The following is an 18,030-nucleotide window of genomic DNA, read 5'->3' on the forward strand; positions in this document are numbered from 1 at the left end:
GTCTAAACAGCGCCCCCATCCCCAACAGGTTTTAAGTATGTTAAAAAATGTTAAATTGGGGCATGTTCTTAGTATATTAGATACTAAGGTGTATTCTAATATACTTTGAATACACCTTCAGTACATTTTATATGTATTTCTCAAAAGTGGAATATTTTTCTTCTGTATATTTGTATTATTCTTTTCACTCTGTCATTTACATCATTATTGTGGAGTCACTACAATGTTGTAGATCTATCCTCAGTTTTCTCCCATCACAGCCATTGAACTCTGTAACTGTTTTACAATCAATCACCAATGGCCTCTTAGTAACATCACTTAGCAGTTTCATTCCTGTCCTGCAGCTCAGTTCAGAAGATCGACTGTACCTTTGCTATGTCTGGGTAGTTTAATTCATAATCCACAGTATAATTATTAGCTTGAACATGCTTAAAGAGATATTCGATGTCTGATTTTGTATTGTTACCGATCTATCAATCATTGCCCTTTTATGAGACTTTCGAAAGGCTCCCTCGTCTTTGTAGTTGAATCTGTGCTTGATATTCAATACTTGACTGAGGGACCTTACATATGTTGTATGGGGGACAGAGGAAGGGTTGGTCACAAAAAAAATAATGTCGACCCCTATTACTTCACACAGATCCATGAAACACATTCTGTGATTTGTTCAGCCAAATTCTACTCCTGAACTAATTTAGGCTTGCCTAAACAAAGTGGCTAAATACTTATGCAACGGCTATATTTTAGTGATCTAATTTGTATTATACATTTTTTACTTTGATATTACAGATATTTCATTGTTGACAACAAATGACAATGAAATAAATTTTAATCCCACTTTTTAACACAATCAAATTTGAATACCAGAGGTATGAATACTTTTGCAAGGCACTGTATACTTATAGTGCACTTGATCACTCACAAGAGTTTAATTAAAAAAAAATTATGCTTCAACTTATTAAAAACAACTCCTAGTGTATTTTGAATGAATACACTAAATTACAATTCAAGTGATTGAAATTGAAGTACAGTTTTAATGTGTTTAAGTTTAATTTATAGTGAGCATATTTTATTTGACCTTTATTTAACTAGGCAAGTCAGTTAAGAACAAATTCTTATTTTCAATGACAGCCTAGGGGCAGAACGCCAGATTTGTACCTGGTCAGCTAGGGGATTTGATCTTGCAACCTTTCGGTTACTAGTCCAACGCTCTAACCACTAGGCTACGCTGCTGCCCCAATATAGTATACTTAAAGACTGAAAAATGATTAATTTAAGGTGTACTCTTAATAAGTGTATTGAAGGTTGATGAAAGCATATTTATAGTATACTACAAGACTGAAAAACAATGAGTATAATATATTATAGTCTACTTAATATATACTAGAAAAATACATCTCGAATTTGAAGTATATTATTTGATTCTTTTGTATATTTCAGTATACTTGTAATATATTAAAATATATATATATTTTTGCTTGGGTAATCATTGTGACACATAAGAAATAAAAAAGAACCATCTTGGCTAAAGGCAAAGAAGGCAGAATCATTTTCCTTAAATGTACCCATAATGGAAAGAAAATTGCTTTTATTAATGTGTATGCTCCAAATTCATATAATCCTATGTTTTTTGATTCTCTGAGCAGCATATTGTCAGAATTAAGTGAATTCCAACTGGTTATTGGGACAAACATGAATGCCATTTTGGACATGCGGGACAAAACTAATGAGACCAACTACAATCCAGGGGCAGCAAAGGCTCTCCAACATATACTCTCTGATTACAACCTCATTGATGCCTGACTAGCTCATAACCCTAAAGCAAAAAAGTACACTTTCTATTCAAACAGGCACAAAACATTCTCCCGTATTGATTTCGTGCTATTATCTACTCCTCTATTTTCTTTAATCATGAAAATAGAAATTCGACATATGAGCATATCTGTTCATCATGCTTATTATTTCCAGATACAAATGCCAGAATCTCCTAAAAGAACCACAAGATGGCACTTTAATGTTTCCTTACTACAAAATCATACTTTCTGTGAACAATTTGAAACTGAATTAACTTAATTGATAATGATTAACAAAAAGTAAGTCGATGATCATCCGATTTTATGGGATGTCATTGAAGGTTTTATTAAAAACAATGCAACTGCATTTGCATCTGGGCTGAATAAATCACAATTAAAGAAGATATCAGAATTGGAAAAGTTGTTAACGACGTTAGAGCGTTTTCAACAAACACCTTTATCAGACCAGGTAGCGACTACTCTCTTCAAAGTCAAGACAGGTCTAAATCTATTAAGAAGACAGAGCAGAATTTGACATCCATCAAGTTAGACTCAACCTTTACTTCCATGGTAATCGACCCAGTCGTCTACTGTCTAACAAGCTTTGCAGTAGTGATCGATTAGCGGATATTGCAACTATTGAATCTGAATCAGGTGAATTACTAATTACTTCCTGTTTCTATAAAATAATTGCACCCCTTTGATTGTACATCCACACAAAGCCAGATTGAATCCAGGTTCATTTCTTTCAGAACCCAAATGAATCAACCAACGATTCTCCCGTTTCTATAAAGAATTGTACCCCTTTGATTGTACATCCACACAAAGCCAGATTGAATCCTTTTTAAAAGCTATAAGAACTCATCTTTTTTCAACTGAAGAAGCCAGCTTCCTGGGAGCCCACATCTCTCTCCATGACCGCAAAAGAGCATTGGATAACATGAATAAAGACAAATCACCTGGTTGTAACGGTATTTCTCCTAAGGTCTATAATTTTTTGGGGAACCAATTAGGTCCACTGGTTGAAATGATTAACAAAGCCGTTCACAAAGGTTTGTTTTGAAGGGATGTAAATTGGGCACTAATTTAGCTTTTATTTTAAAAAGGGTAAGGACTCCACCCAGTGCTCTCACTATCACCTTCTATCTTTGATAAACACAGATATTCAATTATTTAAAAAAATTCAAAATGTCTTTAAATTGAAAATTCTGTGAACTGTCTTGTGCAAGTTTTTAAATTGACACAATACCTGTTAGCAATGCTAACTAGCATTTCGAATTTGAGAGTAAATAAAACCTACTATATTGATAAAAGTCACCTTGTCCGAAAGAGATTTACATGGTTATCAAAACGTCACGCCGGGTAAGCCTACACGAAACACAGCCCTTATTGTAAGTGCTTCTAACATTTCCTATGGGGAAAATGAATGGTGGGGAAATTATTGGAACCATTTCTCTGTTTGACAGGCAAGATTTTATGGTTATTATTACACTTCCACTGTTGACCATGTCCCCTGACTTTGGATGGAGAGATGTTAAAATATATGTTTACATAAGGAGGTGGAGGTTTTCACTGAAGGCTTTCAGTGGAATCAATCACTGCTGGTTTTAGGGAATGCGACGAAGCAGGTTTCAGAGTTTGGGTTTATGCTACCACAGAGAAGGAGATGAAGATCATGTGTTTTTGTCGGCACCGTGTGTAGGACCAGTGGTTCTGGAGGGTGAGGGACAACTCAGTGGTCCCTGGCTACCCCATGCAGATCAACTACTTCTGGAAAGGCCTGCCTGCCAAGATCGACGCCGTCTATGAAAACAGCGAAGGGAAGTTTGTCTTCTTCAAAGGTGAGAGAAAGAGAGGAATGAGAGATCGAGGAGAGGAAAAAAAGAGGGGATGGGAGAGAGATGGAGATGAAAGGGAATCTAATTTTACTCTTGTATCAGCAGAAGATAGCATTACGTTTGAAGGGTAGTTTGAGGAGAGCAATTGAGAGAAAAAGACAGAGCAAAGCAGTTTGTGGTCATCACAATGTCATATTGATAAGTACAAGAGAATGCCAATGCAATTAGTAGAAATATGTTCTAAATAGCATCAATTTTGTACTGTATGATAACGGGTGAGAGTTCAGCCCCTCCTCCATCCCTGCATCCCTCCATCAGGCAAATTAACATGACATCTGTCACCCAGCAGGATCACAGAGAGCATCATGCTTTATTTATTCCCTCGTGGAGGAGCTATTTACAGGACTGGACTCCCAACACTTTAGTAGCATCTTATTGTACTGCATTCACAATAAAACAACACTTTAGTAGCCCCTTATTGTACTGCGTTCATAATAAAACAACACTTTAGTAGCCCCTTATTGTACTGCATTCACAATAAAACAACACTTTAGTAGCCCCTCATTGTACTGCATTCACAATAAAACAACACTTTAGTAGCCCCTTATTGTACTGCATTCATAATAGAACAACACTTTAGTAGCCCCTTATTGTACTGCGTTCACAATAAAACAACACTTTAGTAGCCCCTTATTGTACTGCATTCACAATTTTTTTTAAAACACTTCAGTAGCCCCTTATTGTACTCATTATAATTACACTAGTTTTCAAAAGCTCTTAAATAAACTCACAACTCACTTACTTCTTCCTGAGCTATGCAAATAAGTCACTGGCGTAATGCAGTCCCCCCTCTTCATGTCTATGTGGCTGCTTATAGAATCGATGATGCCAGGTCATGTAGCCTGTAGCTTTGCTTTAGCTAATGGATTGGATAAATGTTTATTACTAGGCCTATTTGGTTGACCTTTTCTCATGTTAATCCTAACATTTCACGAAGCTATATGTAGCGTGGTTCGTTCTGCGTTGTGTAATTCTTAATTAGGACGCTGCCACAACTGATGGTCTGCTCGTTGAAATATTTTTTTTTGCCCTGCACACGAAGAGACAACACACACGTTACCCTTGGTGCAGTCACAGCTCTCCGGCACCTTGCTAGCCGAGGGTCAGGCAAAAGAGCGCCAAAAGGAATTAACAGGTGCTGCGTGCACACACTCGCTGCACAACAGCATATACAAGTAAAACTATACAGAACATAATTCTGACAAAATAAAAGACATACCTGCACACGAAGAGACAACACACACTTTACCCTTGGTGCAGTCACAGCTCTCCGGCACCTGCGCGAGCACATGGACACTCACTCAACCACTGTCACAAGTACTCCGAAGTTACAACAGATACACCAGTCAGTGAGCTCTGTGGAACTTGTTAACATAAATTCCTACACTGTCCACACTATAACAAACGTATGGTTGCAAAACAGTACATTGTATAACCTTATGACGGTTTTATATTAAACAGTTTTGGAGCCAAGGACAACATACCTTGCTAGCCGAGGGTCAGGCAAAAGAGAACGATAAAATGGTATGGGAATACAGATAACCCGCGATGGGCCAAACCAAAATATACAAAACTTTTACAATCACTTGTATGTACAATATTGGTATGAAAAAGTGTTTGTACACCAAATAAAAACATTAGCTATGCAGCTGTAATTAAATAAAAAAAATACACTGAATTATTATTATTATCAGATTATTAACGTCCCCTCTTGACCTGGCCTATTTGAATTGGTCCTTGTGTGCAATTTGGTGCGTAATCTAGGGGAACAACATCACACTGCTACATATACACAGTGTCTGCTGGCTGGCAGCAATAATGTAATTACTTGTTCGGTAATTAAAGTAGGAAATTCAAACATTGCAGATTGTAAAATTCATTTTCGATGCAGCAACATACTAATCAGCTCCCAATTGATTTTTTGGAATATACAACGGTCCTGTATAGCCTACCTGAACCTGCATGACATGAGCTGTCCTCACGCTTTCTCCCAGCTTGGATAGAAAGTTGTTGTGCGTAAAACCAATCTATTAAATGCCAAATTTATTGACTGTCCAGTATCCAGACGACCTGTCCCCAGAGCTTCCTATACACTTCATCTCGTTCCGTAACGTGTTGAGGCAAATAGGAAGAATGAGAGGTTTATTTAAAGATGATACAGAACTACGGTATTTAAACCACCAATCCCTTCTGCTCAGTTTCCCTGATTTTGTTTTGGCTTGAGGCACTTTTTCAGACACATTCCTGAAGCCTAAGAAACAAACACTTAGCTTCCTAGTACGTATTGAAATGAAAAAGGTTTATAAATTACTTTTTGGAGGGTTACTGTAAAAATGATTAAATAAGTAAATAAAATAGACATCGAGCCCATGCGGATGGGCCCCCAGATGGGCCCCCGGTGTGGGCCTTCCGCCTTCTGGGGGCTGCGGGGGTGTCCGGTACGCCAGTGTAATAAGCCCTCATTATTGGAATGAATTAACAGTCACAATATACTGCCCACAGTGTTACATAGCAACAGTGTAAAACATAATGTTTGGACCCAGGCTCTGGCCACTGATCCACTGATCTATTTTTCTTTTTAGGGAACCGCTTCTGGGTGGTCAAGGACACTACTCTGCAGCCCACCTACCCTCAGGATATCTCTCTGTTTGGGAGCGGGATGCCCACCCAGAGCATAGAGACCGCTGTGTGGTGGGAGGACGTGGCCAAGACATACTTCTTCAAGGGAGACAGGTCTGTTTTACCTTTTCATTTCTCCATGACACCACATTGGTTTGATTCATAGTGGCGATAGATTGTAGCTGATGATAGAATTGACTGGCAGGCATTGATGACAAGGAGCCTGCATGTTATGGAGGCTTTGAGACCATCTGTGAGTTACATTAGATTTGTTAGATTGTGAATTAGGTTATACGGTATACTGTATTAGTTTTTATCAATGACAATGATACAGGCTAGCTGATATAAAATGTACTGATATTGGCACGAATGTTGAGGGACTTATCTGCTAAGGAGACCATCTATATATGTGGACTGTAAGAGGATAAGATGCTATACTTAGTACATAGTGTTTACCAATATGACTCAATAGTTTGTGAAGCTGTCATGATAGATTAAATTATTTGAGGCGCTGACCCTGGTGCGAGAGCAGATCAGATTATTTGTCATGATGCTGTCATCATTCCGCAGCAATCTGTTCACTAATGAAGTTTTGTCTTTAAGACCATGACATCATCCCTCTGGGTATGGCAGCGTAGCGTTATCTTGAGCCTTAAAAGTTGTGTGTACGTGTAGAAGATCATGAGATTATAATGTTGGTGTGTAAGTGTGAGTGTGAGTGAGTGTGCAGGAAATGCAAACTTGTAGTGTATTTGGGTTTTAAAAAAGCTTCTAAAGTTTCGAATTTCCACTTTGAAATGTCCGACTTAAGTTGGCCTAACAAAAAATGTATCAATCCCTATAAAAACGTCATTAATTATAATCCACATAATAATTCTAATTAACTATTGTTGCAGGATTATTTCCCTCCTTTAGCAAACTGGCTCAAATGAAGATCCTACATCTGCATTTCTGGATATTGACTGCACTGTTTCATTCCTACCTGGCTTTAGATACTGGAGGTACAATGAAGACATGAGGAACATGGACCCTGGTTACCCCAAACCCATCACGGTTTGGAAGGGCATCCCCGACTCCCCTCAGGGGGCGTTTGTGGACAAGGCCAACGGTAGGCCATCCATTCCTCCCTCTATATCTTCCTCTATCTCTGCATCACATCTCTTTCTAATGACTCAAATTGGCCTCTTTGCTCTATATAGCCTATTTATGCCTTGCTTCTCAGTACAGGACATTTTTGATTGTGTTCTAAAACTAGAAAATTTACATTTTAGGATAAACTTTTTGGCACAAGTCATTTTAATAACTTGTATGAATGTTTAAATATAGATTTTTTTCTCCTGTGAACAGGATTCACCTACTTCTACAAGGGGAAGGAGTACTGGAAGTTCAACAACCAGCGGTTGCGTGTGGAGCCGGGCTACCCCCGCTCCATCCTGAGGGACTTCATGGGCTGCGACGGCCTGCCGGCCGACCCCGACTGGGACTGGAACCCCCCAGAGGTGGAGGAGCGCCACTCCGACAGCAGCAACGGTGACGTGGACGTCGTCATCAAGCTGGACAGCACAGGGGGCACAGAGAATGCTGTGGCTATCGCCATCCCCTGCGTCCTGGCGCTGTGCATGATGGTCCTGCTCTACACCGTGTTCCAGTTCAGGAGGAAGAGCACGCAGAGACACATACTGTACTGCAAGCGCTCCATGCAGGAGTGGGTCTGAGCCAAACCTAAGAGGGAACTGGAACTGTAGGGGAGGTGTATGGAACTTCCACTAGGGACTGTGGGAAGAGCTATCAAACTCCTATTGCGCTCTAGTTGTTAAACCAACTCCCTCTGTGGATGGACAGTATATGCAGTACAGTAGAGAAGTCCTCTACTGTGCTTTGCCCTCTTTGTGACATGCAAGGTGGAGCAAAGCTAGCCATCTTCATTCAAGACTATGATGGACTGTGGCTGCCAAATCCAATGACGATGTGTCTGATTTAACGCTATCATTGGGTACACTCAGTAGTTATTGGAGAAAAAGAAAAGCTGTGTGGGACCTATGTATTTCTCTGTCTCTGCACGCCCCTAACAAGCCCTTACTATCTACAGTACAGTGGACCATTTAGTAATAGGCTACTACTTTTTATTTTCATGTCCTAGTAAAGTTCAAGTTGCCCAGACTCTGTGCTTTCAAATATTAGTACTTGTGAGGTGGACTGTCTGATACCCAAACCAAATATGACCTTTGACCTATCTTCCCTTCCTAGTGAGGATTATGACTCCGGGATTCTTTGTCGGGATGTTTAATTCTAATCTATGGATCTAACATCATCATGACATGACATCACGCTGACGTTTTCTTTGGCCATGTCTTTTCCATATCTGCTCATGACCATCCGTCTGGTCTGGTGTGCTCTCTGTCTGTCTGTGGTCTATGGGAAGCAGCAGCAGCTAGGAACAGAGCTGAGGACTGAATAAGACTGTTGTGGCAGTCTGTCTCTAACACAGGGGCCAAAACCATCTCTGCAATATTTTGGAGACTGCCTTAATCATAGCTTACTTTTGTTATGTTTCTTTGTGAGTGTGTTTGCGTGACTGGGTCTGTGTGGGTGTGTGTGTGTGCGTTAACATATCTACTGTATGTAGGCTCCACAAATCTGTATGAAGATAGTGGTAGTGGGGTTTACTGTATTCGTTTCTTAACATCTTTTGACATGTTCTTCTGACTGGCAGTGACAGCGGTTGGTTTTTCATGTATTCTTTTACATGGTGTGATAAAAAAAGTTCAAGAAAAAGTGGCAAAATCCTGGCTGTGATCTGAAGACATATACAGTAGGTACAGTCAATGTGAATACAATATACAGTAGGTCCCAATAAACATGTTACAGTATATTGTCTCTGACTTGCCCATGGTTGCCCTCCATGATATTAAAATCAGTGTGGTTGTGTGATGTCACGTTCCTCTCGACGTGTGTGAGATGACTCAGTATGTGAGATTCCCGGTGAACGTGAAGAAACGTATTTTTAAATTTTTGGGGATTTGAGTTGTCCACATTTGTGGTACTTCTTTTTTGTTTTTACTTAAATATTTTATACAATCAGGATATTGAACTCCATATCAACAGCTATATCAATACCATACAGTGCCTTGTGAAAGTCTACACACCCTTGTAAAAGTGAACATTTCGTTTCTTAAATTTCCATCTAAAAAGAGATTAAATTGGGACTTTTTTTGTGTACACTATCTACTCCACAGTGAAAGAACATGGCAAAGAAATACACTTTTTGGCTTCAATAAATAAAAGGTTTGGGGCAAATCCAACACAACACATCACAGAGGGAAAAAGTGTTTTTACAAGTATTGTGGGGACAATATCATGTTATGGGTATGCATGTCACCGGCAAGAACTGGGGAGTTGGTCCAGATCCCAAAAATATGAAAGGAACAAAGCCAATGTAAAAATGTCCTGACTTAAATCTTGAAAAACAGAGACAAGGTTTGAATATTTCTATACATCAATAATTTCCAACGAAATTGACTGAGTTTGAGCAATTTTGACAAAAACAATGGATATACAAAACATTAAGGACACCTGCTCTTTCCATGACATAGACTGACCAGGTGAATCCAGGTGAAAGCTATGATCCTTCATTGATGTCACTTGTTGAATTCCCTTCAATCAGTGTAGATGAAGGGGAGGAGACAGGTTAAATAAGGATTTTTAAGCCTTGAGACAATTGAGACATGGATTGTGTATGTGTGCCATTCAGAGGGTGAATGGTTAAGACAAGAGAGCCTTTGAACGGGGCATGGTAGTAGGTGCCAGGCACACTGATTTGTGTCAAGAACTGCAACGCTGCTGGGTTTTACACACTCAAAAGTTTCCCATGTGTATCAAGAATTATCCACCACCCAAAGGACATCCAGCCAATTTGACACAACTGTGGGAAGCATTGGAGTGAACATGGGCCAGCATCCCTGTCGAATGCTTTCGACACCTTGTAGAGTCCATGCCCCGGTGAATTGGAAGCTGTCCTTAATGTTTTGTACACTCAGTGTAGGTTGCCCTGAAAAAGAGATTCCCAAACGTTTTTGCCCCACGACACCATTTTGATATCTGAAAATTAAAAGCCAATGTAAACGTTTTATTTGGGTCAATTGAAAAACATTCTAACAGTATTTCTGATTGTCTTCTTAACTCACCATCACATAATTGTAATGTGGGGCTATGACAATCAATTGCAAATTAGTCAGACATAATTTACCTAATCTCGCCACCACTAATGGTTGGAGGTTCTTAAATTCAGGGGGCATGGTCGACAGTGCACACCTCATCTCTGCTGTCACTTCCAACCTGGATCGATATTTGGTTTTAATCCAGATGAGAGCACTGAATCCAGCTTCACACAGATATGAGCTGGCGAAGGGTACCATGAGATTTATGGTGCTTTCAAGACAACTGTTCCCACGTTCAAAACAACTGGGAACTCGGAACTGGGAACTCAGAAATCTCAGACTTCCGACCTCAGTGCTTTCAAAACAAAAAATATGATTTAAATTTAAGGCAGAAAAATGTGAAAACTGTGCTAGGGCTGTGTAGACTTTCACTAGACACTGTATCGTAACCCGTAGAAATCGTATAACTAAAGGGTTCTTATCAAGTCATTCATTTTTCATTGTTGTTCTCCATGGATCATTTAATCTAGAGTCGATGTCCGCGCCCCCGTAGAAATCTAATTTCGCACTTCCGCTGAAAGGTGACAGAGCAAGAGCGGTTTTTGGCAGACCATGAGACATCCTGAAAATTGGTCTTCTCACAAAATCGTAACATCGAACAGTTTGGCCTACAAAACTCTATGGAAATGTGAGACTCTCACAAACAGGTACATGTCGGTTGTTGCTCTAGGACTCCCACAGGCCTCACAAGACTCGTCTGAAGGTCCCCAGGTACCAGTTCGAAAAAATTTATGTAAGTGTATCTGGAGATTGTTTAGTGCCAAAAACAGGGGTTAAATACATAACAAAAAAATAACAAATGTTATCTGATCTTTTTTTATATCTCAGATATCAGACAGACGCTTCAGAACAAACTTCCTTTTGATTTTTTTGGGGGACTCGGTTGTTCAATGTGAATCTGTTATTCAACACGTTTGGATAGGCTAATAGTAGTAAGACCAAATAAAAATGGTCATAAAAAAAATATATATTATTTATACAAGGGGTCTTAAAATTAAAAATCAAATAGAAAAATTATGTTTGGTATGACTTTCTTAAAACAATTCCATATGGCTTAGTATCTTAGTATTCCATGTCAATTCGTGAAGTATGCTGAAATTCAAATTTTCCCTAACGAGGATTTGGAATTCAGTTGGTGTACTTCCTGAATTGACTGAATTTAATTGAAATGGAACCCAACTCTGAAGCAGAGCCAGTCAGGCTAGTTCAGTTCAGTCAGTACTGTATTGCTGTATTTATTCCTCTGTGCTCATCAGCTCCTCAGTCTCGTTGCACTGTTCTGAGGGCAAGATAAAGTCTGTCAATAAAGTGGATTTTAAAATGCAGTGCAGCTTTTTTGGGCATCATGCTTTGTTTGTTGTTGGTTGTTTTTGTCATTGTACATTACAGTCACGTTATTCATGTGAATGTTATTTTCCTTTTAAGTGTTTAAATCTAAGAAAATTCTATTTATAAGTTATCATCAAATGAAATACAGTGGTAGTAGTATCATCGACAACAGAAGTGATGATTGAAGTTTGAAAGCAAAGAGATCGAAAGAGAAAATGAGAAAAAAGGCTAAACCAAAAGGATGAATACGCTTAAAAAAGGCTTTGCCATTTAATAATGTTGGATTGTATAGAGAATTCCATCTGTGTGTACAAAGGATCAGCATCAATGCCATAACAAGCCAAAACCCTATAATTTTATAGTCAACTAACATGAGATCTTCTCCACTAAGGTCAAAAGGGAATGTCATAAAAACCAGGAGCATTAAATGTTAAAACTGTCTGGCATAGTAACCAGCTCTGTCTGTCCTCTGGAAGTAGATAAGTGTTGCCTTTACCAGGCTCTTGAGTGCCTCTCTCTCTGCTGCTTTGACACATGCTGTTAAGCCATTACGGATAATTTGGAGTGCTATTAATGGAAGTGGGAAGAGGCCATTACACAGCAGTCGATACAAGAGACGTGACATTTTTGGAAAGAGAGAGAGAGAGAGAGAAGGGGGGCGCACACTCCCACAGCACAGACCCATATATTCATATCCATCTGTTTTGTCCTTGACAATTAATGACATTCAACAAAACAAAAATACTAAAAACACACTGTGAAAGCAGTGTGACGTGTGATGGGGTGATTACAGAAAAAACATATGCTAATGAAGATAAAGTCAAAGATGGTGAAGGTTTGAAATATGTATTATCCAGGAGAGTCACAGTAGTACTGCAGCACCACGGTAGGTACCACATCTTTGATTAACAGTGACAGGTAGCAGATTAATCAAATCAAATCAAATGGTGTTTGTCACATGCGCCGAATACAACAAATGTAGACCTTTCAGTGAAAAGCTTACTTACAAGCCCTTTACCAACAAAGGAGTTAAGAAAAAAACAAGTGTTAATAAAGTATTTACTAAATAAAGTAAACAATAAATAAATACAAATAAAAATGAAAAAAAAAAAAAAACATTGAAAAATAATAAAATGAAAGAGCAACAATAAAAAACAGTAACGAGGCTATATACAGGGGGTACCGGTACAGAGTCAATGTGCAGTGGCACAGGTTAGTCGAGGTGATTCAGGTAGTATATGCATGTAGGGTAGCCATTTAGTTAGTTGTTCTGGAGTATTTTGGCTTGGGGGTAGACGCTTTTAAGAAGCCTTTTGGACCTAGACTTGGTGCTCCAGTACCGCTTGCTGTGCGGTAGCAGAGAGAACAGTCTATGACTAGGATGGCTGGAGTTTTGGGCAATCTGTAGGGCCTTCCTCTGACACCGCCTGGTATATAGGTCCTGGATGGCAGGAACCTTGGCCCCAGTGATTTACTGGGCCGTATGCACTCTGTAGTGCCTTGCAGTCGGAGGCCGTGCAGTTGCCATACCAGGCGGTGATGCAACCAGTCAGGATACTCTCGATGGTGCAGCTGTAGAACTTTTTGAGGATCAGAGGGCCCATGCCAAATCTTCAGTCTTCTGAGGGGGAATAGTCATTGTCGTGCCCTCTTCAAGACTGTCTTGGTGTGTTTGGACCATGACAGTTCGTTGGGGATGTGGACATCAAGGAACTTGAAGCGCTCAACCTGAGCTTCCCAGAACGGCTGGAGTAACTTGACATGCCCTCTGGTGGCATTTTCAAAGCGATGCATAATATTGTATACTACCCTCTAAAGTACATTTAGGTTTCAAAACTCTAAGCCCTACAAACACATGCTACGTACTGTTAGAAAGGTAAAAAATGTGGATAAAGGTGTCAGAAACAATGTGACAATTACAGAGCCTGAGATACAGCAGGCCCCACAATGTTTAAATGTTGGGGGGAAAATATGTCACCAATTACTGTTCCAAAAGGATTTTTACCTAATTGTGACGCTCTAAGCATGGACAAATTCCCATAGGAACACAGCCATTTTAAATGTGCAGGGCTTGTGCAATGTAATTTTGGGGATTACAGGAATATTCTTATGATATGTCACTTTCTATTTTCTGACCCAAAACATTGTGGGGGGAGGTACCCCCCAAACTCCTCGGACCCTGTACCGGTTATAAGACTTAATGAGCAGTGGCATGTAATAATAATGTAGAGAACTACTCTACAATAGAAAACTAGGTCTTACCCTGCAGCAGGTTGGAGGGGGCAGTAGTTGGTTCCATTGTCCAGAAGACTGAACCAAGAGAGTTTTTGACGAACCCTGTTGAAAATCACAACAAAAAGCACTAATAACTCTTTTTTAATCCATTAATAAGAAGAAACATATTTTATAATCAAATGGTTTGTAAGAGCCAGTGTCAACAGCGTGACTCTGCGGTACTATGACGAGCCAAGGTTTGTCCTTGTTTAGAATAAAAATGTGGGCTGCTGTTGATCATGTGATATTTTTCCTTTTACATTGAATGAACTATAATTGTCTGACTCACTGACACCTAGCAGCCCATAGCTACCTCGATAGAGGGCATGGTAAAGCTAAGGCTCTCAACCTGGGGGTTATCTGGAGACGTGTGGTTGGACGTTATCTCTGCTGGAGAGGCTGATGTCAGCTAGAACATGGAAAGAGAAAGACCAGCAATGTTTAAGTGTGTATTACCTTTCTTGTAAGGCTACAGCTGTGTTTTAAATTGGTATAAACTGCACCAGTTGGGGAACTGTGAGCTATGATATTAGAGCATATAGCACCCTTCACTATGCCTACACCACTAGCAAGGAAGGATATTACAGTGTCTGAGGTGATAAAACAGGTTCACGTTTTGGAGAAAGCTCCTTTCTCATATCAGTCAGAGCACTCTCTATTTAATTTTTTTTTTTTTTATGTTACGAAAACTGATCTTCCACAGTGAAGTTAAGTTTGATTTATACAGAAGCACGGTTCTTACCTCAGCCGGCCATGCGGCTCCAGGCTTTAATCTGACTCACCAGAGCTATGTTGACCTCAAAACATGGCTGCCCAAACAGCCTGGAGAAAGACAAGAGACAAGAAAGACAGGCAGGTTAATAAAAAAACACAGAGCAAGACTTAGAGTGTGAGTGACAGATATACAGACAGACACAGACAGATTTAGGCATCATTAGGACTAACTTAATTTATGACAGGCTATATAGATCGATATACAACTGCTGCAGTAACGTGACTACATTAGTTTGAAATCGATGATTTCAAAAAACGATTTACTGTCCTGCTCGTTTTTAATTTATTTCCCAACTGCATCATCATCCTCATCTTAGTTAGTAACACAATTCCAAACTACTCAAGATGCTATCATGACAGAGACCGGAAAACGTACATGAAAATGTTAGTTGAAAGGAATCAGAGATCAGTGAGATTTACCAGATCACGTTTCAGAATGCAGGGACGGGTAAAGCATTTGAGATCATCGACATCCCCAAGATCAGAGCAGATGTTTCACAGGCATGATGGAGCTGGTTTGTTTTTTTCTTCAGTAGCTGCTTGCTACTTGGCAAGAGTGTCGGTGTGTGCCGCAGCAGTGCAAACCCAGGTTTTATAAAGGATTCTTCCCAAACACCTTCAACACCATAGGACTGTCATGTGTAGTAGAAAAGAGAGCAGTGCGACATGGATTTGTAAGACCATGGCACAACGTCTTGGTACATATTTGGGAAGGTTGTTTGATCTTTGACAGTTTTGTAAATGATCTTGGACTCTAGATGACCATAATAGGCCTGTCATATCCGGTCGGCCTAAAGAAGGAAGCAGCATAGCATTAATTAGTCAGACCAGGCACCAGGAGCCAGAGCGTGACTTCCTGATTTTTGGACAACATGACCTTTAAAGGTGCTGCATGGTCAAATCCGACATCTGCATTGGGCGCGCAGCATTTATGGGGATACGGCCTCTGCATAAGTCAGGGCATTCATATTTCATGCACTTCACGGAGCAGCGCAGAACTGTTGTGAAGGAAGTTGTCAAGGATGTGAGTTTGTGTTTATATTGGACCTCCCGCCCCCACCTACCATCAACCAATCATGTCAATGCGGAGCTATACGGAGCCCTCCCTTGTTACAAAATGGGCTCGAACCAGGGACCCTTTCCACACAACAACAACAGTCACCTATGAAGCATCGTTACCTGTCGCTCCACTTGCAGAGCAAGGGAAACAACTACTTCAAGGTCTCAGAGTGAGTGATGTCACCGATTGAAACGCAACTAGCCCGCACCGCTAACTAGCTAGCCATTTCACAATGGTTACATACAGTGCCTTCAGAATGTATTCATACCCCTTTACCTTTTCATATTTTGTTGTATTACAAAGCGGGATTAAAATTAATTTAATTGTCATTTTTTGTCAACGATCTACACAAAATACGTACTGTAAACAAAATTTTTGCCAATGTCGTATTTTTTATTGGCTTTAACATGGAAAAATTCCTCTACACACATTGCATTCGCATATTGAGAATGCACTGCATGTTCAAGAAAGACAAGTACAGATTACCCAAACGTTATAATAAGATTAGCCTACCATCGTTGTTGGTATGGCCTGTTAGTGACTTTGCCACGTGAAAGGTAAACAAATGAGCAGGGAAATAGCCTAACCTACAATCAATTTCACAGTTAGGTCCAACAGATGAAAGTCGATGATGTAATTTTTTAACTAAATTCTAAAGGAAAAACAATACCCAGTCTATTCTATTGTGATAACTTGATGTTCCTTAACCTAAGACTCCCTACAGTCAGTGACACCTTTCATTCAATATGCATCGCATATAGGCCTTATGAGTCCAAACTTTTCACAGAAGCTGCATGGACAAAATAATTTACAATATAAAGAAAAAATTTACTTGAATGTCTGTTGACTGTTTTGCTGCTCTGATATTGCAATAAATCATTGGTTAAAGGTTACTAATTAGGCTACTGTGTGATGCCATAACCAATCGATGGCATAACCAATTGCATTACCACTAAGAACAGCTTTAAATAATAATAATAAAATACCAGCTTTTGGTGAATCTTAAATATCACCACTAGCGCTGCTTGAAATAGGCACACTGGCACACATTTTTAACAAACACACCTCAAATATTTCCACCCCTCAGGGGCTGATATAAGATGGTGCCAGGGTTGGGTTGGAAAATACTAGAGTGCTGGCTTTTACATGCCGAAAGAACCTTAGTTCTTTTGTATTTTCTTTGTTTTAGTATGGTCAGGGCGTGAGTTATCTACGTTTTGTGTTTCTATGTTGGGTTTTTCGTTTGGCCTGATATGGTTCTCAATCAGAGGCAGTTGTTAGTCATTGTCTCTGATTGGGAACCATATTTAGCTAGCCTGTTTTCTGTTGTGTTTTGTGGGTGGGTGTCTTCCGTGTCTGTGTGTTCCACACGGAACTGTTTCGGTTTAGTTCGTTCTCTTTATTGTTTTGTATTTTCAGTGTTCAGTTTTGTTCTATTAAAATTCACCATGAACACTTACCACGCTGCGCTTTGGTCCTCCTCTCTTTCTCCCAACGAAGATCGTTACACAAAGAGCATGTGTTTGACACTAGCGACGCCTTCCGTCAATTTAAGTACCATAATAAAACAATAACATCAAAATCTGTTGTTGCATGGGCTGAGGCTCAATTCACTGCATCGGACTTTGTCGGACTTTCACATCTGCGATGGAAGGTGGCCAAGCTACAGCAGTGTTTGTCAGACCATGAGACATCCCGAAAGTCGGTCTTGTCACAAAAATGTCTGTAGTGTCCGAACGGTTTGGCCCACACATTATTATGGAAAGGAGAGACCCTCAAGAACACAATGATGTTCTCCGTTTTGACTCCCACAAGTGTCACGGGACTCATCTGAAGGTACCCTATACAAACGAGTGGAAGTATGGAGGTTGTTCTGTGCCAACTAAAATAAGAAGTTAAATGTGTCCAAAAAAACGAATATATTTCCTGAGCTTTCTTATATCTCCTAGATATAGGACAGACACTTTAAAACTTTATTCCTTAGGATTTCCTTATGATTTCCTTATGATTTCTTTTTGACTGTCTTTTTTGACATTCATGTGATTCTATGGGCTATTGTAGTAAAG

At 39.7% G+C, this 18,030-nt stretch overlaps 1 protein-coding gene across 4 annotated transcripts in view; it reads left to right on the forward strand.

The window, feature by feature from the left end:
• Positions 1 to 9,246, forward strand: part of LOC129824194 (matrix metalloproteinase-16-like) — a 47,447-nt gene extending 38,201 nt beyond the window's left edge. For all 4 annotated transcript variants that reach the window (XM_055883647.1, XM_055883648.1, XM_055883645.1 and 1 more), the window contains 4 exons: positions 3,496 to 3,634; positions 6,274 to 6,424; positions 7,303 to 7,418; positions 7,658 to 9,246. In XM_055883647.1, coding sequence (XP_055739622.1) covers positions 3,496 to 3,634; positions 6,274 to 6,424; positions 7,303 to 7,418; positions 7,658 to 8,025 — 774 coding nt within the window. In that variant the 3' untranslated portion in view covers positions 8,026 to 9,246. The remainder of the gene's footprint in view (positions 1 to 3,495; positions 3,635 to 6,273; positions 6,425 to 7,302; positions 7,419 to 7,657) is intronic.
• The last annotated feature ends 8,784 nt before the right edge of the window (positions 9,247 to 18,030 follow it).

Source organism: Salvelinus fontinalis, chromosome 26 (genome assembly GCF_029448725.1).
Source record: "Salvelinus fontinalis isolate EN_2023a chromosome 26, ASM2944872v1, whole genome shotgun sequence".
NCBI lineage: Eukaryota > Metazoa > Chordata > Actinopteri > Salmoniformes > Salmonidae > Salvelinus > Salvelinus fontinalis.